Genomic DNA, 24,115 nt, shown 5'->3' with positions numbered 1-24,115 from the left:
GCAAAAGATAATATGTGCTCGATACTAAAATGATTTGCCGAATAGAAATGATTTGATTGATTGATTACGCAGCCTTTATCTTCGGACTGAGAAAGCTTTTTTGAGAGTTTTATTTTGGCAGTTTTGTATTCTTGTAGGGCTGTAGGCTATAGGCCTAGATATTGAGGCTTTTTCTAATAGGCCTACATTAGTTCCGCTTGTGTAAACTTCTTTTTTGTTGGTTCTGCCAATCTCAAAAAATTATAAGCTTTACATAATTCTACAGAACGCATTTATTGTCCTCTACAATTTACATTGCGTTGAAACTATCAAAATTACTCATTGTTTTCTCGCAATGTGATGAGATTTCTCTTGTTGTTTGCAGCAGCAACAAAGCTTGTTGCGCTGTAGCAACCTCTTCACAATATAATGATAACATAAAACACTTATCAAAACTGAAAGGTAAGGAACACACCCCAAGCAAACATTTAAAACATTCAAAAAAATGCACAATCCCACAAAGACTATATTCATTAGGGTTACCATATGTCCGCTTTTTGAAGGATTGTACTTTTTTCTCTAGAAAAACAAATTGTCCTCAGAGTAGGCTACACCCAAAAATATTTTTTTTATTTGAATTCTCTTGCTTATATTTTCAACAAGGTTATACATTCATGTGACTTTTCGGCGAAGGCTTGTGTTTAATTTCCAAAAATTATTGCACGAATATAACTTAATAGGCTATGTTAATATTAATATCTACATTCTCCAATAAATTGGTATAATTGTTGAACGTCGAGGCCAGTTATTTAGACTTAGGCTACCAGTCAGGGATATGGATAACCAAGTTACAGATACAATGGTGAAAGATAATAGACAGCTTTTAGTTGAGTCCATTTATAGCATTTTAACGGTTGTGTACAATTTCAATAACATTTTGTGCAAGCAATTTTATGATCTTGTGGTGATCCTTCCTTATTGAAAATAGTGAGGAAACGCAAAATATTCATGGTCTGAATCTGACAAACTGTTTTGTCTTGTTTTTTTAGCCGTAACTTTTGTTGCATCAGTCTCTTGTCATCTAAGAAGATGTAAAAAATTCTTCAAACATAAAACTCCACTTGCATTTTACTTGGTGACGATACTTGAACTCTTTTTGGGCGATAAAAATGTGGTAGCCTTATTATATTATTATACTGTATTAATTAATTAAACCACCATTCAACGTTTTATAGGCAGAGAAAACTTTTACTCGAACCGTAGAAAATTTCATTATCAGATCACCGCTTCAATGCGTGATGGAAATCTACAGATAAATCTGCATCAAGCATTGCAGAGTGCAAAAAACAGTGTTGCAGAACGCGTTTTCGAATATTAAATTCTCATCAGTGCAACTACGTTTATGAACGCAATAACAACGGTTAAATTTAAACTCAATACAATACATTACAAACTTTATAAGGACATATTCTCAGTGTTCAATTAAATATTAATAAATCCAGAGACATCAGAAAATCACTTCCCGCATGCAATTCCAGACCGACATTACTCGCTTAAGGTTTTTTTTGTTTTCTCTGCCTATAAAACGTTGAATGGTAGTTTAATTAATTATTTCTGAAAGTTCCTTGGTTTCATGTTATCTGAATATACTGTATTAACATAACACGCTGTACAAACTTCAGGACAATTATCTTCACGCTTAGGCTATACAACAATATACATAATTTTGAAATTAGTTGACCATGTGCCCCATCAAGGTAAGGACCAAATTTTCACAAAACGTAATTGACATGGAGTGAAGTTTCCTCGATAGATGTCGATCTTTCTCGCATCTGTGCTTTTTCTAAGGCGCTTTTGTATCCAGGAAAAAATGGAATATTTTTGTTGCAACATCTGAAAACAATATAGGCTAAAGTACTTTTGGTTTAATAGTTGGTAGGCTATTTGTAACCAAATTCAATATTTTAATAAAATTAATTCAAGAATAGGTTGTTAAAACAGTAAATTAACTTGAAGCGATCTCCATGAGTGTATTTAAATTAGGCATAAATTTGCTAATTTCGTTTGATGCTGAAGCGGAGTGTGAGAAAAGAAATAATGAACATCGAGACAACGTTTTAAAGTTTTCAGGTTGTCCCAACGTCCATGTACAAGTACAAGTACAATCAATGAAACCCAGTCAAGACATCTTTTTTGCTTCGTAGGTAGGTAAAGTTACCATCAATTCTATTATTTCTAAATCTTTAAATTTATTTGCAAACATCAAAAATAAATTTAAATTATAATCGTGCAGTTATTTTCTTGGTTTTAATTTTCGGTTGTTAAAGCCCCGAGTGGAGAGCTTTCATCAGTCATAAGTCTAACTACTTTTAGATTTTGTTCCTTATTTCTTTTTTTGTTGTTTTGTTATATCACCGTAAGTAGCCTACGATAGTTAGTTTCAAACAACTATACTTATCAACTTGAACAGAGCTTACCCAATGCACTTTGTTGGAAACGGAAAATCGTAGCTTTCTTTAACATTTTCTTCAGTAAACTCTGCTCCTCCTGCGTTGTCTCTCTTGCCAATCCACGCGTCGATTCCTCGCTCCTTTCTGGTGCCTAGAACAACCGACAATTGACACTTAATAATTTTGACGCTTGCAGCTGCGCTGCAGTAACATTTAAATTGAGGTAGGCATTTAAATCGATTTTTCAAGTAGTAGGCCTATGCTTTACAACAGGCACAAATAATTTTGAAATATAAAACTTTTTGTTTCTATTTCAATATTTCTCTTGGTCTTTTGTCATAGATTGTGTTACAAAGACTGGACTTAATTTGTAAAAGAATAAAATGAGGATTTTCTCACCTGGCATAGTATTGTCCAAAAAAATTGCCAAACTGCTACCTATGAATACAGAAGATTGCAACAGCACCGTGATGACTTGATTGACAATAGGAATTCCAGTTTGAACTATTCTTGGATTGGCCTCACTCCATTGGGATACAGTCAAGGATAGAAATATACTCGACCCAATAATGAACATGTTTCTGGGTGTAAACGGAGGAATACATTAAAGCTGGGAAGTTTTCAATTAACCGCTTATCCACAACACAAACGCAAGTATAGGCTGCAAGAGAAAAAATAGTAAGTAAGTTGAAAAATATTACACTTTATTCTTGGATTGACAAAGCGTTTGAAAGGCTATTGCTGGCAGTTTCGCATACTTGTAAAGGCTTTGAACCAATCTTAGAAAACTAGAATTTTTTTAGCTTTCCTAATATAATTTAGAATTGTAATTAGAGGTAGCCTACGCAAGTTTTTACAAATTAGATTGGAATTTAAATTAAGTTAGAATTGGTTAGACGCACTTGTCAATTGATGTACTTTTTATTCCGACAAACTTTGATCAATTAATTTCAGTTTAAAACAGTGGTATTAAAACAAATGAATTAGGTTAAAATGCTACGCAATTAAAAATGTGCAGCTTTGAAAAGAAAATGAAATAAAAAACATACTTTCAATTTACCCTTGATAGCCCAATGTTGCAAATTTTCAACAAGTTGTACGGCTAACTAATCTGTGTTGGTTGTATTACACCTTTAAAATAAAATTCTAAAAATCTGATTTTTTTTTTAATAATGAACTGGCTAGCTTTTTATAGTTTTTAATTAAAAATCTACACTTGAATAAAAGTGAAACTAATTGTAGTGCGATTACATGACTTACCGCTTCGAATTTAAGTCAATGTAAGAAAGACTTTGTAGTGCCACACCAATAACTGTGCCAAAAGTAACCATGAGAAGACCTCCAACAATGGGATCTGGGATCGTCACAAACAAGCTTCCAATTTTTGGTATCAGGCCAAAAATAATAAAAATGATACTAGCTCCTATCAGAACCTATTTGAAGAAAAAAGATAAACTCCTTCAATCAAAGGTTAAAAACAATATTGTAATTAGCTGTACGTGGAAAATGTAACTGATGGTAGTGAAAAGCGGCCAAAGCAAGACTCTAAATTAAACTCACAGTTCATAAATCTATATAGACATAAGGTCAATTTTCTCTCCGGTTTAATTGAACGACATTGCTAGTTTGAATTTACATGACCGGTCAAAATAATGCAACTAGACCTACAACCAATATAGTAGCATTAACAGGGAAATTCAGGGGGTAGTTGTGGATCGCCCGAATGATTTTAGTGCCCCTTAAATTTTCCAATTCTTTGGGTATAGTGAGTTTTTCTAATATGTGTCTTGATTTAGGGCCCGAAGATCTCATTGGCACTCGGCCCAATTTTTTTCAACGGTCCTGCATCCATGACTTACAATTCTACTTCCAACTCTTGTGATGTTAATCGCAGCAACTCCTGTCAGAAATGACGTAGATGAAGCTCCATTTCCTATCACTCCTGCCAAGACAGATCCAATCCCTTCGATCATTATACCTCTGAAGTTAGTAAATGGATTACTTTTGCAACAAGATGGGTAGCCTATTCCAATTAGTAAAAAAAAATTTACATTGTAAGTTACCTGCAGTCGTTGAAAACGACAGATTTTGTTAGCGATGTATACATTAGGTAAGGCTACTGAATAAAAATTCAAAGGGTAACACGAAGATTAGCTACCTTGTCTTTTCGTCTGACCTAAGTCGTCAGCTAGCAGCCATAGCCTACGTTGGATATGACCAAAAATGTTTCTTTTATCAAGCGTTCCGTCACTAGCCTATGTATGTAACAAACTTTAAACAAGAATAAATAATAATTTACTCATATGACATACAGTACCAAGCAAAACAACCAAAACTAAACTTTAGATTTCTAATAATTTTTTTGTTGAATTAAACTGCAGGTAGAGGTAGACTTGCTGAATGAAAGCATGCCAATATCTGTTGACTGACACATATTATTATTTTATTTGCATCAGACCAATAGCCCACCAAAAATAATAGACTACCGTACCAATTTAAATTTACTTTGTAAATAGCGCCTTCTGTGTGCTTTTTAGGCACTGTGCTAAATGCAAGATCACAAACATTTTTAGTGACATGACTTAAATTTGTAGCATAAAAACGATACCTGTTGACGGCGTGTGCTGGAGGGGGTGGAGCACCACACGCTTTGGCGCATGCGTAGTAATCACCGATTGAATCTATAATACTTGCAATGACAGCTGATAACATAGCAGAAAATCCTGCGATGGAGATTGTCGGCAAACCCCATTGGCCTGGATAAGGAAAACGAAACCTACAAAAAATTTAATCGTCACGTACATACTGCATACATACACCAAGGACGTAGCCACGGGAAGCTTGGGGGATCAATCGCTCCCCTAAATGTTACCTTGCACCTCCCTCAAAATGTTATAATACTATTAGGATGTTTTAATACCATTGTAATTCATTTTGAGTAACATTTTCTCCTCCAACAGTTGCTTTTGCCCCCTAAATTTTTCTTTGCTGTTAGGCCTATTTCGCTGACATACACCATTAGAAATTGCTTTGCGTATTTACAGTACAATAGGTAAAGTCCTACAAATAGCTTTAATAGTACAATAAGTAACAACCTCAAAAAAGTGCTCAATTCAAGGCTGAGCATAATTTTTTGATGAATTAAATCACTTAAAATAATATTGTAACTTCAACTAAGTTTTTTGCTTTGATACTTGGAAATAAAACATGAAGCGTAGCATCGTAATAATTAGTAGAAATGACAAAAGCTTCTAACTTAAATTTAAGTACTAGTTCACAACAGATTAAGCTACATAAAATCAAATTTTTAAGTGTTGATGTTAATTATGTTATTTTTTTCGAGTTTAGTCGTGTAAACGAAAGAGCCTTCATATATACGCTACGGTACTTGAAACAATGCGATGGTACAAGTAAAGACAGCGACTGTCGGCCATTGAGCTGCTAAAAATACAAATTGTTTGAGGCGTTCAATCAATAATTATTAATATTGCTGCAATCATATTAGGTTACTATTAATTACAGGCCGACAATAAGCAATACAAAATGCACATGGCAGTTGACAATGCGCAAGCCATCAATCTAGAGTAGACGAATTAACGTTGCCTTACCAAGGGGTAGGTTCGATCACAGATCCTTTGAAGTCTGTTCTAGCTTCGTGTGCATGGTGACTTGGATCGTTGGGAATGGCGTCAGTGTAAGTCAATATAACGCACAAAACATAAGACACTACCAAGGCTATCAGAATCTAAATAAGACCAACAATTAGAGGCTACTCACTGTTTGTATTTTTAGTCGTATGTAGTAGCAGATGTAGGCAGTAACGTTGACAGGAGATCTAAGGGCCACTTCTGGACCCGGACCCGAGATGATTTTAGGCCTAGGGGCCGGTATCTTTTCGATTGGGGCCGGAAACTTGATGAAATCACAGTGTATTCTTTGGATACATGGCGGAATTCAGATTTGCGTCTCAAAATACGTCAGGCTTTTGCTTAAGTCAGACTTATATAGGCCAGGCTTATACGAGAACCTTATTTGCGATGCAGAATCTCGACTTGGGCACGACTGATATAAGACCTTATTAAGCCTCTGTTTTTTGGCGCGAAAAAGAAATTGCTATAGCAACTCGTCGGTTGAAGTAATGAAGCGTAAAACTGAGGTAACGACTAGAACATCATACAACTCAGGCGAAAGAGAAAATTGAAAAAAGAAAATTAATCGGGAAAAATGATGGTTTGCGAAAATGAAAGAATTGAAAGTACTGTAGTTACTTTTAGCGCCAAAAAACTCTCTTTCGCAAACCATAATTTTTTCCCGATTAGTTTTTTTTTTCAACTTTCTCTTTCGCCTGAGTTGTGTGATGTTTTAGTTGTTACCTAAAACTGAAGGCTGTATTGCTGAGCTACATTCATGCTGAATCAACAAATAAGGCAATGCTGTGCTTTAACCTCACAACTAGAAAAAGGTCCTTTTTTGTGATGTTGAAATACGTTATAGTTGCATCAGTAAGTCGTTTGTTAATTATCCTAGATGCCAAGTAATCCATGACGCAACAGATCTGGCACAAAAAGTATATTCCCTAGCAAGTAATACCCATTTAACAATGAAACAACGTAAAACAACGTTACGCCAATATGCACATGGCTTTCGTTTACAATAATTTATCAATTTGAAAGAATCAGGTAACTCAAGCTATTTTTCACAGCCTAAATAGGAAAGTTTTGACTTCACTTGCACAATTTTATATTTACAAAAGTGATGTTACAAGCAATAATATTAACCTTAAACTTCCTGAAGTCCAAACAATATTATGTTGAGGCAAAATGAAAGATTATAATTAGGCTAAAAGCGAATAACAGAAATTGTTATATTGCAAAATGTGCAGTATAGTTTACATGACCTTAAAAAGGCACCATTGCCCCCTGCCCCTCATTCCACACAAAAATTGAAGGCAGGAGGCATCCATCCCAGGCGCCAACTTTTCAAAAAACTTTGGGGGGCGAGAAAGGTGATGACGTCATAACTATAACGCTATTTTACTCAATTAAAATAGTCTATGATTAAGCTTACTGTCTTGTTTATATTGACACCTAGGTCGCAAACCGAATTGATTAGAACCTTGAAACGGTTAGTCTTACGCATGCAGTACGCCCAGTCGTAAAAAATTTGATATTGTTAGTTCATAATGGGAATATTTGGAAAACAAGCCTATTCATTTCCTTTTCGTGCGACTGAATAACAACGATCACGACAGTGAAGTTATCGAAATAAAGCGCAAAAAATCATGATCTCAAGCAGAGTGGAAACCCGCTATCAGTTTTATTTAACCTCGTTTCGCTCGTTTTGCTAATTACTTATTTTCAAAGCATTAACAACGGCGAAGTGTTTTCTGTTTTTTATCGAAAGTCTTTATAGTTTTTTATCGAATACCGTATATACTCGAGCATAGGTCGAGATGTTCGCATTTCGCAAGTGATTTTCACCTCAAAAAGACAGGTTCAACTTATACACGGGACAAGCTGTTGTCTCCAGCTCGGCAGTTTTCAAAATGAACGCTTTTTGCTGTGCCAAAATCATTACCGACGTAGATTACGGAGTGTGGAATAGCGTCGGCCGAAGTAAAAATTTTGAATGCGTTTATTTAATGATTTCTTGTCAACTCAATTCTAAACTTTATGTACTTGTTGAGCAACATACAAAGCTCACGAGACAAAACAGCAGAGAGAGCTGTTTTAAGAGATCTATTTTTTATTTTTGCGTGTAGGATAATTATAATTGTTCTTACTACGTAACATACGATGATCGTTGAAGACGATGTCAAACCTTAGCGGCCGCATAAAACAATGATGTCAAGTTGGCTAGGTGATAATAGCGGTAGGCCTGAGAGACGTCGTTAATGCAAGTAATATCTGCCACCTTTTATTTTATCGGTTTTTGATTTAATTCTCACACTTCAAACAATGCATTTTGTATCAAAAAAGTCTCGTGCTTTTGCACCAGATAGTCTATTTAAAAAAAAATGCTGTAACAAACCTCCTACTTTTAATACCTCTAGCATTAGCCAAACACTTTTTCTTTCAACAGAGGCTTAAACCACCTCCGCAGGTGGCTTACATCTTTCGGCTTATAAGCCAAGTATAAGCCTTGCTAAAGCATAAGTCTGCTTTCTGAATTGCAAAGACGTTTGTTCAGACAGACTTAAGTCGCCTTAAGTCTGGTTTCTAAATTCTGCCCATAGTGTTTTTTGTTCGACCTAATTTGATTTAAAGCGGAAAGATCTCATTAATTCAAGCCCAAATTATTATATTGACGGCCCTGGTTGCAAGTAGTCTAGTGTTGTTACGTTCCACACTTCCCAAGATACCTTCGAAACAGATTTTTTTGTTTGCAATGTAATGTTTACATTTATTTAATTAACCTAAGTACTTTTGCGGGCTTATCTTGATTACTTCATTACATTGTGCTCTGCATAATGCTAAATTTTTCCTAGAACAAAATAATGGTATAAACCAAACAGGGGCGCCGGAAGCGGGGGGGCAGGGGGGGGCGGCCGCCCCCCTGCCCTCAATTTTTCTGCAGATGGGAGGGGCAGGGGGGGCAATGGTGCCCTTTTAAATTCATGTAACCTACTGCACATTTTGCAATATAACAATTTGTGCTATTCGCTTCAGTACAGGCCTTAAAACTCGTTTTTTTTTTCGGCAGCCATGTGGCCTACCGGGAGCTCCTTCTCGGCGGCCAAATCTGTGTGCTTGGAGGTCAAAATACAAAATAAAAATAACGATAGCACAAGTAGGCCTAAATAGAATTAAACTTGAAACAATGCAAAAATGATCACTTAGCGTTGTTGAAGTCTGGGCCTGGGCGACGTCCTACAATAGAATCGTTGCACCACGCAATAACTGCTTTATCGGGATTGTAATCCAGTACTGCGGGACCATCTAACCGTCTAACGACACTCGCACGAGTGTCTCCAATGTGGCTGATTTTAAAAAAGTTCGCCACTCCCCTAGAATTCTGTTTAGCAACGAAAAATAACGTTCGACATGTGTTGACGATGACGGCAAGGTAATAAAATAAGTATTTCAATGATGTGAAGGACATTACTAAAAGAAGCATAATTTTTGCAAAATATGATCAAAAAATGTTTTCCCCTCGGATGTCAACTAACCTAGTTCTCCTTTTTAATGTCCGACAACATCAAATAGACATAAAAACGACAATATTGCCAGCCGATGTAAATTAGCACTTCGGATTAAGACTTTGTTAAAATTAACGTCGGGAATTACAAACAAGACTTACAGCGCTGGTGATCGCAAATGGATATATTCCATCAATAACAAATATTCCCGCACAATGCAACAGTGGCGATTATGACGCGCTGACCTAATTTTGCGTCACTCTTTGATACTACATATTTTCGACAGTTAATCTACGATCATTCTATTGCGAAATTAAATAATTGGCTAGAAGAGACCGGCGGCCAAACTTGGCCGATTGAGGAGGTAGCACCGGCGGCCATTCAAGCACTACTTAGCGGCCATGGCCGCAGGCTACTTTAAGGCTTGACAGTAGGTTACATCATTATAACATAGCATGATGCCCTTTTTTGTATACCGGACACTTGTAGGCTATCATTAACCTACTCATGGCCACCTAAAGATACGGCCTGATTTGTCACATTTTGCAGAAATTTCCAGGTTTTTCTTACTTTGGGCGAACGTTTAAATAATTTTTTCTAAAAGTTAGATTTTTACGCTTTCTTTATTCTTTTCCCCAGATGACACAATAGGTTTTAACATCCCCACATGTTGAAAAACAAAGAAAATTTGATTTCGCGTTTTTCAACTTACTTTTTCTCATTTGCTACTGCTTCCCAAGGCAACAAAAAGTTTTTTGTCATCAGGAAACAGCAAAAAGTAAAAACATCTCCAAAAATGTCAGTCAAGCACTAGCAGTAGCTGTAATCAAAATGTGCAAAATGTGACAAATCAGGCCACATCTCCAGGTGGCCATGGCCCAGGCGCGAATCTAAGAGTTTTTTTTGGGGGGGGGGCCAGAAAATTTGAAAATCAATTAAAAAGAAAGAAAAAGCTAAACAGATATGAACAACGATACTACGACATATACGATATGCTATAAAATAGACATTAAAACAACCATTTTCATCAATTGTGATGCCGAGGGACTAATATCAGCTGTTTAGAAGCATATCAAACCATTTGATGCGGAAACATACAATTTCTACAATTTTTCACAAAATTTCGGGGGGGCCCGGGCCCCCTGGGCCCCCCCATAAATCCGCGCCTGCGCATGGCCTACTCAATACATAGTGAGCTGATAGATTAGCATTGTCGTTACGGTATATCTTATCTTAAAACTTGAAAAAAAATTTGGCCTTTTAGTAAACAAAAGTGCCCTTTTTTCGTAATCTTGCCCCCCCAGTCAAAAATCGTTCCGGCGCCCCTGAAACCAAATCCAATTAAAGATAGCTTTTGCTTACCGAAAACATCTTGAATAGTGGCAACCCCACCATTTTCCATTTTTTTGCTCTCCTGCTGTAATACGGCAACTGAACCGAAATGTTTGTCAAGTACTGTGAACAGATTGTGACGACAGAAAAGACCCTGAACAAATCTAACGGTAAATTTTGTGGAAACAGCTACAAGCATCATTGTGGGTAAAACATCAGCACAGCATTGAATAACTTGGTTGTGTTTTCATACACTCAGAATGTAGTTAAAGAAATTGTGACACTATAAACAAAAACTCATGTTCAGCAAACGTTTAGATAGACTGTTTACATCTTCGGAGCTATTGAATAAGAGACTACTATGAGACTAATTTTCAAAGATGCAAAACATTTTTGAGGCTGCAGTTTTAATCGATCGAGTCGGTCAAAATATACTCACAGAAGCGCTACTCCCCATTGCCCTTCAGCAAAATCGGATGTTAACTTTGCCAATGGCAATACACTAAGCAAAATGGTTGGAGCCACTGTAACAGGACCAATAAATTTCAAAAGAAATCCAACAAGTCCAAATGCTCCGATAAGCACTTCCACGACACTTGAAAGAGCTATAGCTCCTTGAACCTGCAAGCAATGTTTAGTGTTGTTGGATTTAAATCCCAAGTTTGAGAGAGATGGAGAGAGTGAAAGGGAGAGGAAGAAAAAAAATAAACGTGGCTTTCAAAAAAAGTTATTAATTTTTTTGCGATGTGTTACTTTGCTTGTAGGCTAAATGTGTAAAGTGATTAGGCACAGAAACAAGCATAAACTGTTTAGATGTATTCTGGCGATGTTTAAGGCCTTAAGCCCAAGGGAGTTAGCCTATCTAGCACGTTGGAATGATCTTGTGTTAAAGAACACAGAGTTGTTGAAAACTTTAAACTTTTTTTTCACAGTATTGACACCAGAATTGACACAAGCACAAAACAACATCATAAGCAATATGTCCATTGTCAATACTTCACATTAAAAACTATGTTTTTCTACGCAAGTTCTTAAATAAACTAATAATTTTGACCATTATTTTTTTAGTATGAAGATCCTCGAAATGAAAACACCCGATCAACTTTTTTTATCATCATATCAACTAAAGGCCAAAGATAATAGTGCACCATGTTCAATAGTTTTTATATCACCTTAGTTGGTGCATCTGTAAAAATAGTGCAACTGTTCCTTTCATTCATTCTGAGGCCACGTCAGCACCTCTCAAAATGTGTTTATAATTTTTATCTGTCAGGTAGTAGTAAAACAAAGAATATTACTTCTCTCATTCGTCTTTGCCACAGTTCTGTCCCATCAACAATTGTGCCATCTGTATCGTTGTATAAGGTCACATTGGAGTTCATAAACCCCTGTGGCAAAGGCGGAACGCAACGATTGTGAGGGAGAGCCAACAATGCAAACGTAGCAGGTATGTGGGCTCCTGACATCCCCTGCAGTATCGGCAACCTAAGCATTCAATAAGCCAGTTGTTTATTATAGGTTAAGAAATGTCCTTTAGTTTTCTTACGTAATTTTCCTAATGTTTTGTGTGAAAAGTAGTTAATGTTACAGTAGGCCAAACTTTAGGTTGTTTATTAATAATGTATTGACAAAAGAAGAGTTAAGGGATTTCCACAAATAAGCAGTGATGTACGCGTATACAAAAAATATTGACGCAGTCAGCGTAAACGCAAATGTTCGAAAAACCATACGCCGTGTGCGTCAACGTAACTTGTAAAAAAAGTTGGCGGCGTCAGCGCATACACTAGCGTAAACTCATTTTGTTTGATAGGTGCCAAACATTCACACGGTATAAACCACTCGAAACAAACAAGTTTTATTTTGAATTTCCACGAAGAAACACAAGCATGTGAAAGTGTTCATCTGACATTTTGCTGCGTTTTGGTTTCAATATGTCTTTGCCCATTGAAAACATTTTTTCAACTGCAGTGCTGGAAGGTATTGGCGTGTTGTAGCGAAAAAAAGTATTTTGGAAAGCTAAAACAACAGCTAAAACATTAAAAAGTATACGTTGATGCTAAAACTTTACGGCGTAGCTTCAAGCGACAACTATCCAAAAAAATGTGGCCGTAAGCGTTAGCGTAAACAAGAAGTCTACGCCGCAAGTCTACGCGTAGAATTTGCGGCGTATAGGCCTACGTACATCTCTGTAAATAAGGTACATCCAACTCACTGCCAGGATTAGGGTGGGTTAAGCAAAACAACAATCAAATCTTTTCAAATTTACAGAATAAATTATGCTTTTAATGTAGGGGTAACTCAAGGCTTGATGGTTTTGGACCAGCGCGAAACCTGCAAAAAGTTGTACTGAATTATAAAGGCTCTATTGAAGCCACTTTTTATCAAGTAGCCTAATAATAATGCTGTGGTTTTATTTAGCTACTGTCGCTGTACAACAACTAAGGTATTTTAGCGACAGAGCTCAATTTTAGTGTTTATTTCATGTTTACGATGTAACTCACATTATTACTCGACCTATTCTCGTTGCAATATTGAAACAACACAATTTGTACCGTTTTTAAAGTCTTCGGTTTTAACTGACCTGGAATCGATCTTGGATCTACCAGCACGAGAGCTGGCGAAATCGCTCGGCCACCGAGCTGGTTTCTTATCAAGTCATCCATGCGATAGCGCATGCAAGTTTATTTGTAGGCAAAACTTGAAGGGATTACACGTTTGTCAATTGTTGCATTTACACTTGAGACACGGCGCATCAGTTTAATGTCAATATCCGAAATTTTCTGGTGCAAATTGCTGCAATAATTGATATAGGCTAAGTTGTCTGTCATGTCTCTCCAAATTACAAAATTTGCAATATCAGTGCATAGATGGATTAATAACAAGTCGTTTTGGATTGACTTGTAAATTTTCGGCTGCTTTTGTTGGTGATAATTTGAAGAATTTCTGCAGACGTTGAATCGGTGTAAAACAATCAGTAGATTTTTGTTTATAAAGTGTGTATTAGAGCCTATGGCCTGGTAGCCCGGAGGCCATAAATCTTAGCTTATAAGTGCTCTTGCCTGTTTGTCACGTAATTTACAAAACACATGATTTCCAAGAATATGGCAAATCCAAAATTAATTCAAAAGATCGTCTTAAGCAAATTTTGAGCATAACATGCTGGTGATTTCGGAAATAAAAACATTGAATATTGACAATTTTTCATGTGAAGAAAACACGCGTATTGTTTGCCAAACAATTTTTTGCTATTATCTGCTTATAGGATTTAGAAAGCATGCTAACATGGATTCTGTATAAATCTTACTAAAGTATTGTTTTGTAAATTGCAAAATAAAAACAGATATATGGCATGTTCGCTCTGGTAATAGCTTACGTTCTTATTAGACTGCAACTAATGCAGAGGACATCTGCCATGTGTAGCGCCCTGCGTTTCACCTTAGGTCTTTTCAACGTTTGTTACCGTCGTGAAATTGTCGCTTTTTTATAACGTTACCCAGTAATTCAAGGAAGTTTGCAGTTGTGCTTCGGGATTTTGAAGCGTGATTAGGAATTTGCGTGCCTTTCAAGAAATCGCATGCCAATAAGGAATAAGCTAAACGCATTCTTGCAATCGGCAGTTTAATCACTTAGGCTATGCGTAGTTTTTTATCTCTTCAACGTTTTAGCCTACAGATGCTTGATGCCTCAACGACTATGCATACCGCATCTAGCGTTCAATTCTACCAGTAACAGTATAATTTTTGGTGCAGTAGAGATGTTATTTTGGTGAGATTGGAAGACCAGGTTTGGTCCAGTAGTGATATAATTTCTAGTATGTTCTAATTTGTAATCAAGTTCTTTTTGCTGGGATCTAATTCTAAGCCATGGCCCAGTTTGGTTATGGTGATTTGAATTGTGTTCGATTATAATCAAGATGGTTGCAACCTCCTAAGTTATATGGTGACGTGAAATTCCTTTCTACAATAAAAGCATACTTATAACCAAGAAGTCTAGACGTTGTGTTCGATCATTCCCAGCGATTACTGCGCTCGGAATGTCGCTGTAGCTTAAGCTTCCACAGCTAGGTATGGGCGGATAAGCTAAACTATATACTGTCAGCTACACCATGCAAAATCGCGAGCCATCAAGCCTACAGTGGAAGTGCTGCTTTTTTAAGTGAAGCTCAGTTGAAAAACAGTTTTGGCTTTGCGTTGTCATCACCAACCATCATCACTGGACAGTTTTTAATAAAATACAAAAATAACACTACTAGACTATATTTTTAAAAATTTTGATTGCATTAGCACTTTTGGATGAATGCTCACCAGATACTCACAGGTTTGGAGATAACAATAGCGTCCTCAAAAGGGGTTGGAGATTAACTCCTCTATTGAGCTTGATATCAAAATAGTTATTTTTTCTTATCATGGCTTTATTTTATGTGTTATGCTCAAATATTTTTTCGCCAACGCAACTTATTAATGTTTTTGTGTAAATCGAATTTAGTAGCCTAAACACGTATTTTTGTTGAAATATTGCACTTACACACTAGCCAAGAAATTATCCGTGACAAAACAAAAAATAAAAAAAATGAGCAGTTGATATCAAAACAGTTTGCTTGCTTGGAAGGTATGCTTTTGTTGCTTATAAGCGCTTGAAGCAAAACTGGACAATTGTGGACCCAGGGTAACTACCTGCAAGTAACCGGTCTGTTTTTCGCTGGTGACTAGTATAATTTTCAGTAGACAACAGTTTCCACTGTTTGTTGAGACATTTCGCTAACATGAGCAATTTCAATTTTATGTTGAAACGTTTTTAAAACACAATCTTATTTCATTTTGACTGAAAATTCTTTTGTCTTGTTTCATTTCGAGATGGTAGCAATTTGATTTCCTTATTTATGCGCTTAATAGAAGTATAAAATGATCGTATGATGCTAAAAGCGTCATAGCCTAATACAGCGTGGTCCAACTACTTTTAACTTACGGGCCACTTTACAAAAACGTGACAACTTGCGGGCCATTTCCAATAAAATGATAGTGAGTGCGTAATCGAAATTGTTAAAATTAATAGCAAATTGGCATTTATTGCAAAGCTCTATCAGTGAGACGCCTGTGGTCGAGGTTTCTCTGATACTATCGTTTCTACATCAATTTCAATGTTAGTGATAACAAGTCGGAGACTATCTTCCAGTGTTTCGTCTATCATTCGATTTCTGTTTTTAGACTTGACTTACTTCATTCCAGAAAATGTACTCTCACACATGTATGTGCTTCCAAACATTGAGTGCATTTTTAATGCAAAATTTTCAGTTTGGGAAATCTATCCTTGCTGACTAATTTCCAGAAGCACTCTGAGGTTTCATTTTGCCCCTGCAAATTTAGGTTTAACACATTCATGTGCATTGCCATGTCTATAAGGAAAGCAAGATTGCACAGGAAGTTTAGGTACATATCAGCCTTTAACACTAGGTACATATCAGCCTTTAAGAAGCCCAGTTGTACTGACGAGACCTGATAGGTTGAAACAGTATAGGCCCTGCTGTCTACAACTTTGAATTAAATTTTTGACACTTTTTGTCCAAATGCTATAATTGTTCTAATTAAAATTACTTTCTGTAACATAAATACAAATTAAATCAATACTGTGAAAGCTCGCGGGCCGCAAAAATTTTATCCGCGGGCCGCATGCGGCCCGCGGGCCTGTAGTTGGACCACGCTGGCCTAATATATAGGCTATGACGTCATAGCATAATATATAGGCTAGTAGCCTAAACAACAAAATGCGCGGGCTTGCGTGAAAAGTATTCATTCAGGATATAATGACAACTTTTGCTAAGAGATGTTTCAAACAAACACAACGCATTTCAAAATTTTGTTTTGTTAGATTTTTGTAATCTGTTATCTAGCTACCTTTTTCTGTCTCAGAGTAAATTCAAACCACCACAGCAGCGTTTAAAATACTCTTTTGTAAAAAGATAGAATCTTTAACGTAACTAAGGTGCAATATTTGTGAACAGTGGATTGTATTTACAATTTAGATAGCAATTTGTTAGTTTAAGCGGGTAGTGCAAACAAAAAAGCATATTAGCAAAGCTTACTCGACTTTCCTGTACCGTACCTCTCATTATTAGCGCATTTACAGGCCAACGTTTTGTGACGTGCATAGGGCAACTTTTGTTTGCCATAAAGTTTATGTAAAGTACCATAGTTTAACATGGTTTTATGCTTTTTTAACTTCTCCATAAAACTTTTTGCGCACACCACTGGTTCCAACTTCAAATGGAAAACTAAGATAAAAATTCGCAGTTTGAAAAAGCTAACAAATTGCTACCACTTTCACCAACCTTACTCCAAGTACTGCTTGCAAAGCAGTGGTTAGTCCAATGACGAAGAACATGGTGCCAACAAGGTTTGACTTTGCAATATTGCCTTCTTCGTCGTTAGGAACGCACAGTTTCGGTGCCAGAAAAAGCGGAAATGCAAACAGATTTATAGCAATCAGGCACACCTGTTTCGATAAAATAAGTTTTATGTTGGAATAGCCTAATTACCACAAACTGGGCTTACAAATGGCTTGCTATTCTAGCTGTCGCAATCAATATGCGTAGCTCCGCGGCAGGCTGCATTATTTTCCTAGTAGGCTATAGGCAGTGCCGGTCTTTGGGGTGTGCAAACCGTGCGATCGCACAGGGCCCGCAAATTAGGGGGCCCGCAATTTACTCAGAAAATGCAGTAATTTTGTCATTTCCAATGGAAAAATTTAACAAGTGCATTCAACAAAGGAATTAGCAGCAAGAAAACATAGAGACTCAATGGGTGCAACATATTTCGTTCCCTGAAAAGATCGAGAAAAAAAGACAACAGAGCAAAAGTCGCTGATCGGAGTTGCCGCAAACATTTCAAAATTTCTCTCGATCTTTTCGGGGGACGAAATAGGTCGAAATTTGATTTTGTTACACAATTTCAGGGTACGAATTTTTCAGGGTACAAAATAGGTTGCATCCAGACTCAACATAAAAACATAGCTTTATTTCCGAAAAATGCCAAAGAAAGCACGATCTTATCCTTTTGCTATGCCACCGGACAGCACCATTTTACAGTAATATTCACACCCAAATTTTTGTTGAACATGCTCTCAGAATGCCCCAAATTCAAAGTAATTTTTCAAAATTTTCTGGGTGAGGCCCCCCACACCCCTGGGTGTCGCCTTCAACGATCACGCTTCGCCCGCTGACCGTCAAACCACCCCCTCTCAAAATACCTAGCTACGCTACTGAATTGGATCATTGTTATTGGGGCCCGCAAAACATATTCCGCACAGGGCCCGAAATACCCTAAGACCGGCACTGCTATAGGTGAACTATTTTATTGTGTAATTCTGTTGTGGTGTTTCGTCAATTACTGTCCTACAGTAACCTTTAATTAAGCAATTTTTATTGCGAAACTTCTAGAAGATTTTGTGTTTGTGCGATTTTCAAAACATCTTTTGACTTGTTGTCCAGAAGAATGAGTTTTTATGATGTAATATTACCCTAGTCTTTGGAAGCTTTTGGTTAAGCAAATCGGTAATAAGTAGCTGCGTGACTGGAGTATGATTGCAGAGTTCTAATCAAAGTTGTGTATCATGAGGATTAGAAGTTGTAACAAAAAGTATGTTGAAAATGATTGTAGAGTTCTAGCCGATACTGAATAGATTGTGAAAGTACAAGTTATTGCCAATTGCAAAGTACCTGTTGCAACTTGCAAGTGGGTAGTGTATACTTATTTTGTTCAAAATTTGATTTTTTGCGTGCTGGAAGTAGTAAACCATTCGCTATTTCAAAGACTCCATCTATCATTTCACAAGTAGAACTACCGTATTTGACTATTCATCTGACTGTTTAACGTTTGATTATCACAATAAACTACGTCATCAATTTTTCCAAAGTTTCTACGTATAAGAGATAGAAACAATTGTGACACTATAGATGACCATTCAAATGACACGTAAGCTACAAATTTTACGAAATCCCTTTTACTGGTGACATTGTAGTATCATTTGTCTTTTTTTTTGTGGAATTTTGAAGGCTTTTTGTCCGCTGAATAGAAATGGGTCGCATTTGCCAAGAGCAAAATTTTTTAACAGTTTTGGTATTGTATCAACAAATGACGAAGGTCATTACCTGAAAACTGCAAAATAAAGTGGTGTACCAAGGAGGGGTGCTGTTCAATGTATATAACAGGTCATCGTGATTTTGAGCTATTTCATTGTTGGTATTATTGTTGTTGTTTGCATTATGTTTACTTTCTTTTAAAGTTCCGCTTTTCACTGAGCTGTTGGTGTTTTGACTAGTTTCATCGTCTTCAAAGCAACAAGCTTCAGAAACTTTGGATTTCTATTAAGTAAACAAAATAATAATTAAGCTAGTGTTAGCTCTTTCGTTAAACTTCTTGCACTACGATAAACTACACGTTAAACACACAAATTAACAAAGCAGACAAGTTATCCGTCTGTTGATGTACATAACTATAGAGCCACACCAGGCCCGTAGCCAGACATTTTCAAGGGGGGTTCCCAAATCCAAAAATGTGGACCTTTTGAAAACGCTTTCTTCTTGGTGTGTCCACAAGCTAGCAAAAACATAAGAAGCGGCAGTACATGTACCAACAAACAAAACAAACTTCAAATTGTCAATTACAAAAAAACAACATAAATAAATACCGGTACAAACAATTTTCCCATTAACAATAACACATCTACAGTGGAACCGACAGGGGCGCCGGAAGCGGGAGAGGGCAGATGCCCTTATAAGGTCATGTAAGCTACTGCACAATTTGCAATATAACAATTTGCGCCACTGGTGGTCCACCTGGAATTTTTAGTGGTCCAAAGAGAATTTTATTGGTTCACATAATGGACATCAATTGCCAATGGTCTACGGATTTTTTTTCTTAAAAACATGGTCCATGGGACAACGGCACAAATACATGTAAGCTTTAGCGAATTTCACTGTAATTCAGCTTAAAGTATATCTCACACTATCCATTAAACCAGTGGTTCCAAACCTGGGGTCTGCGGAGTGCGGACCCCTTAGGGTCCGTGATTACCTTGATGAATTTTGGAAAAAAAATGAAAAGCAATCTTTTTACTTTCATTTCTTTCATTAAATTTGCTTACGTTGAAAAAGTTTCGGCCTGGCACTTTGGGTCACCTTAATAATCAAATACTGCTGACATTTCTTGAACAATTCATTAATTTTCTTATTTGAGCGACTGTTTAACCTAATATTTGCCACATGCAAGAGTCATAGTGGCAATGCAATGTGACACAGTACAGTAGTTGAGTAGCATAATTATTACAATAGTCAATAGTATGTTAATTGAGTTTCAGGCAAAATTTAGGTAGGGGTCCGCAGAATTAATAATTTGTCTAAAGAGGTCCGTGACAACAAAAAGGTTGGGAACCACTGCACTAAACCAATACGCGTCCACAATTCCGTTGCCTGTTCTCACGTCAACTATCTTTTATCACGAGAACTGTATTCATAAGATTTTATCAATAGAATTATCCAGAAGGTAGAATGCAAGAAAGATTAACTATTACCTACACTCTGTAACCGAGAAAATACGAGTTTAGCAACTTACGTCACATTTGCTAGCGCAACACAAGGCATTATGATGTAGAAATGATCAAAGTTTAAGACTTTACTATCGTACAATCAATCATTTTGTTTTTCGTTATTAAAGCGTTCGGGACGAAAATGTTTTCAATCTTCCATTGATCTTCCAGAAACCTCCTATTTAAAAATTATCTGGAAGGTTTCAGCTGATCCTGTGATCATATGTACACTACACCTTCTCCAAAATGTGGACCTTTTCGGCTCAAGGGAGGTTCCCGGAAACCTTGAGAACACCCCCTGGCTACCGGCCTGAGCCACACAGGGTGTGCGGCCGACATCAAAAAGCTATTCAGCCTATATTTGGAACCCTGATTGATGAAAATAATAAAAGTTCTTTCACATCATGTATACTTTTTAAAATATGGCATAGCCATAGATTTGTAACGTTTGCCTGACTTTGTGGCTTATAGACAGCAGACCGTTTTCAAAAAATGAGAACTAACGAACTGGAAGAAGAGCTAACTCTAAAAACTGGCAAGTTAAATGTAAAACTGTGCCACAACTGGTTTTAATTTTTACGCAACAGCATGAGACAAAGGGCCTCATCCAAGCAACACTGTTTGTCACAGCAAGTCGGTATACTTATTAGTCACAAATGTTCAAAATATCAAAAAAACTCTACAATCATTCTGTGACACTTCTAAACTTATTTTAAGGACCAGCATTTCCTCACTCAATTTATTTCAAATGGCATTGCTATAGCTGTTTGAAGGTCATTTACCCTTTGGCATACTGTTGGCTTTGATAAACGCAGATAAACAAATGCCTGTGTCGAAGAAACCAAAATGTGATAAAAAAAAACTTACGTCCAGAAACGAATTGTTGGTGACTCCAATTTTTGAAGACGAACAGCTGCAATTCACTTCTGTATCTTTTGATGATAGTGTTTGTTTTGGCATTTTTACGTTCTCTCAGTATTATGTGAAATGCTAACACTGACCTACTGACCTAGGCCCCAGGCTTACTCCCAAAGTACTGTAGGTCAACCTTAAGTTGAAATGGAACATTTAAAAATGGAAAGTTTAATAAAACGTGCATTTATAGAACTATCCATAAAAGCTACTGATTATTATTTTTCTTTATCTTTTACACATAAAGCTAGTTAAGTCTGTGGTGGACGAATTGGTGACTTCGGTGCTGGCAGGTTTGGCTTCGATTCCAGGTCGGGTTTTATCAAAAACTTTTAAAAAGGTAATTTAGAAAAAAAACAAAAAACTGTAATTGCAAAAATGACAAGTGTAATTAAAATTACATAAGGTGTACTCAAGGGGTAGTTACTTCAATGAGTTTTATAATATTTTTTTCACAAGTGTTTTGATACAATTGTGCACTTGCGTAAGGAAGACGATCACTAAACCAAATGTCCGTCTAGCCCTAGTAAGTTTGTGAATTTAACATCTTTGCATAAATTTTCCAATACCAAAAAACTCAAAGACTTTATTGATTGAGAATTTATCAAATACCTAATGCTTGCTTTGTTTCGTCCGTCATGGACCCATTTTTATTTCTCGTGTTTCAGCGCAACATTATTCATTCTAGACCTCTCTCATAGGCTGGGGCCATGTCCTGAACGTCCAAACAATCCTGAGTGCACGAGTAATTGCCAATTTAAAATCAGTGCGACTGAAATCAATGGTGCTGCAAAAACTAGATATGCTTCTTCTTAGGTCTATCTTTGTTCCACACTGGAGTTGTTTGAAACAAAATATTTTGAAATTGAAGCTTTGTTTCGACGAGAAATATCTCTTTATTTTGGTTTCGTTTCATTTCGAAAGAAAATAAGTTTTGTTTTGTTGTGGTTTTGAAACGAAACGATTGAAATTATTATGCTTATGCGTATTCAACACCAAAATATTCCGAAAATATTTGGTTTTGCTTTGAGAAAAAATACTATTTGTTATTCCGTTTCAGTTCAATTTATCTATGAAGAAAGTCATTTTTTTTCGACAAAACTGAATAAAACCGTTGCGAAAAGTCCTATATTCCTATAACAATGACATAGCTTAACGGCTAGAATCTAAACTATCGAAAATCCAATTGTTAGCTCCTGCAATACCAGTTTAATTGGCCTTCTGCTTTTTTTCATAGCAACAATAGTTTTTAATTTATGGAGCAGCCCCACATCGACTTCTGCCTTTTTTGTTTCTTGCTAACGTAAGGTCGATTAAGTTCTTGCACTCATTAAGTTTTGTGATATTTTAATTAGGCTACTTGAATGTACTGATTGCCGACATAGCTACAACTCTGCAATAAAACGCTAATGCTAGGTTTGAAACCCGGTGGCTAGTTTGCAAAGTTTAATTTTGTTAACGTTTTATAAACGTTTTGCTACCGTACGAAAAGTAGCGGATGAGCAAGCTGACGAAATCAGTTCAACAATGAATGGTTGTGGAGGTCAAAGTTGATTTTAGCCATTGAAAAATATAACATACTTTTGTGGCCTTTTGACAATTTTTTGACCTTTAACACTTAGTCAATGTCACTTCATCTGCTTTTCGATATCGCCGATCAAATTAAACATTGCAGGCTTTCTTGCACAACTCTGTGCTTATAAACCATTTTGTTGTATTGGAGATAATAATGTTCTGTTTTGATACGAATTTTTATAAGCCACGTAACCGAATAGAACAAACTTTTAAATACTCTTGGTGAAAAAAAAAAGAATTTTGCCTACGTGACAAAAATAAAATAATTTTTGAATGCACAACATTTCTGCATAACTCACAAGCTGGGTTAATTGTAAGTTTTAATGATTGAGGAGTGTCAAATCAAATGATTTCTTTTGTTGGTTTTGGCCTGAAGGCAGTCTACAGTATTTGTTGTGCATTTTTTCCAGCCAAAGCATTTTCTTTACACTAGAGCAGACAACACGGTTAGTTTCTTGAACAGTTTTCTCCGATAGGAAAAACTAGTTTCTGAAATCCCTGAAAACTCTTAGCAATCGATTGAGACCTGGCAGCTGGGCACACATCTTTCTATTCGATCATAACTCAACACCGCACGACACTTTTTGGTAATTTAACAATTTTGAATATAACTAGTTTAATTTAGTTTTCGACAAGCTTCATATTATCCGGTGTACAGTAGGCTAAACAAAGACTCTCTTAAAACAAGCACTCCCCAGAGTCTCCAGCTATCATTTAATACCATAAAATACTCTACCATTATGTATTTATTTATATCAATAATCGTTGACTTACATGTTAACTGCTGTGTGCCCGTTATCGCTGTCCCAATCCCCCATAGGTTAGATCCGACATGTGCTTTCGACAAATTTAGGTTGAGAAGCCACCTCCTGGACTACTTCACCATCAAACAACTGACTCTGTTCCAGTGACGTAGCTAAAAAAAAAATTGAAGGGCCAAAGGCAATTGTTGGGAGGGCAAACATTTTTATGTTTGATTGAAACATAACGTTTGTTTAAAATAATATAGCTAAGTTTGTTATTATCTTTATCCTGCATTGCGGGAAAGCGGACTTGAGCGCTATGCATCGGTGCACGCCTTCCGACGTACACCTGACCCACGCTGCAGCCGACTGCAATGTCTGTTTCCGATTGTCTACTCTATTTATGA

General features: G+C 36.6%; 1 protein-coding gene across 1 annotated transcript; it reads right to left on the bottom strand.

Annotated features, from left to right (window-relative positions):
• Nucleotides 1-288: 288 nt before the first annotated feature.
• Nucleotides 289-21,438, bottom strand: LOC145772405 (solute carrier family 23 member 1-like). Its single transcript, XM_082584281.1, has 13 exons — nucleotides 21,346-21,438; nucleotides 19,043-19,255; nucleotides 17,225-17,388; nucleotides 12,198-12,384; nucleotides 11,339-11,520; nucleotides 10,930-11,053; nucleotides 6,038-6,174; nucleotides 5,038-5,205; nucleotides 4,289-4,409; nucleotides 3,690-3,862; nucleotides 2,829-3,010; nucleotides 2,457-2,580; nucleotides 289-1,872 (listed from the first exon to the last, which is right to left on the bottom strand). Exons 1-13 carry the CDS (start codon nucleotides 21,436-21,438, stop codon nucleotides 1,752-1,754), a joined length of 1,989 nt encoding a protein of 662 aa, XP_082440407.1. The 3' UTR covers nucleotides 289-1,751.
• Between the last annotated feature and the right edge of the window lie 2,677 nt (nucleotides 21,439-24,115).

The sequence above is a fragment of the Aplidium turbinatum genome, chromosome 6 (genome assembly GCF_918807975.1).
Source record: "Aplidium turbinatum chromosome 6, kaAplTurb1.1, whole genome shotgun sequence".
NCBI lineage: Eukaryota > Metazoa > Chordata > Ascidiacea > Aplousobranchia > Polyclinidae > Aplidium > Aplidium turbinatum.
Note: the sequence above shows the minus strand (reverse complement) of the source record. Positions and strands in the feature narration are given on the sequence as shown.

What these genes read in the sequence shown, in the direction of transcription:
- LOC145772405 (XM_082584281.1), bottom strand. Translation starts at nt 21,438, where the DNA reads ATGCCAAAACAAACACTATCATCAAAAGATACAGAAGTGAATTGCAGC. An exon ending in CTTTATTTTGCAGTTTTCAG is followed by an intron (nt 17,389 to 19,042) that starts GTAATGACCTTC and finishes TTATCGAAACAG; the next exon opens with GTGTGCCTGATTGCTATAAA. An exon ending in CAATGGGGAGTAGCGCTTCT is followed by an intron (nt 11,054 to 11,338) that starts GTGAGTATATTT and finishes AGATTTGTTCAG; the next exon opens with GGTCTTTTCTGTCGTCACAA.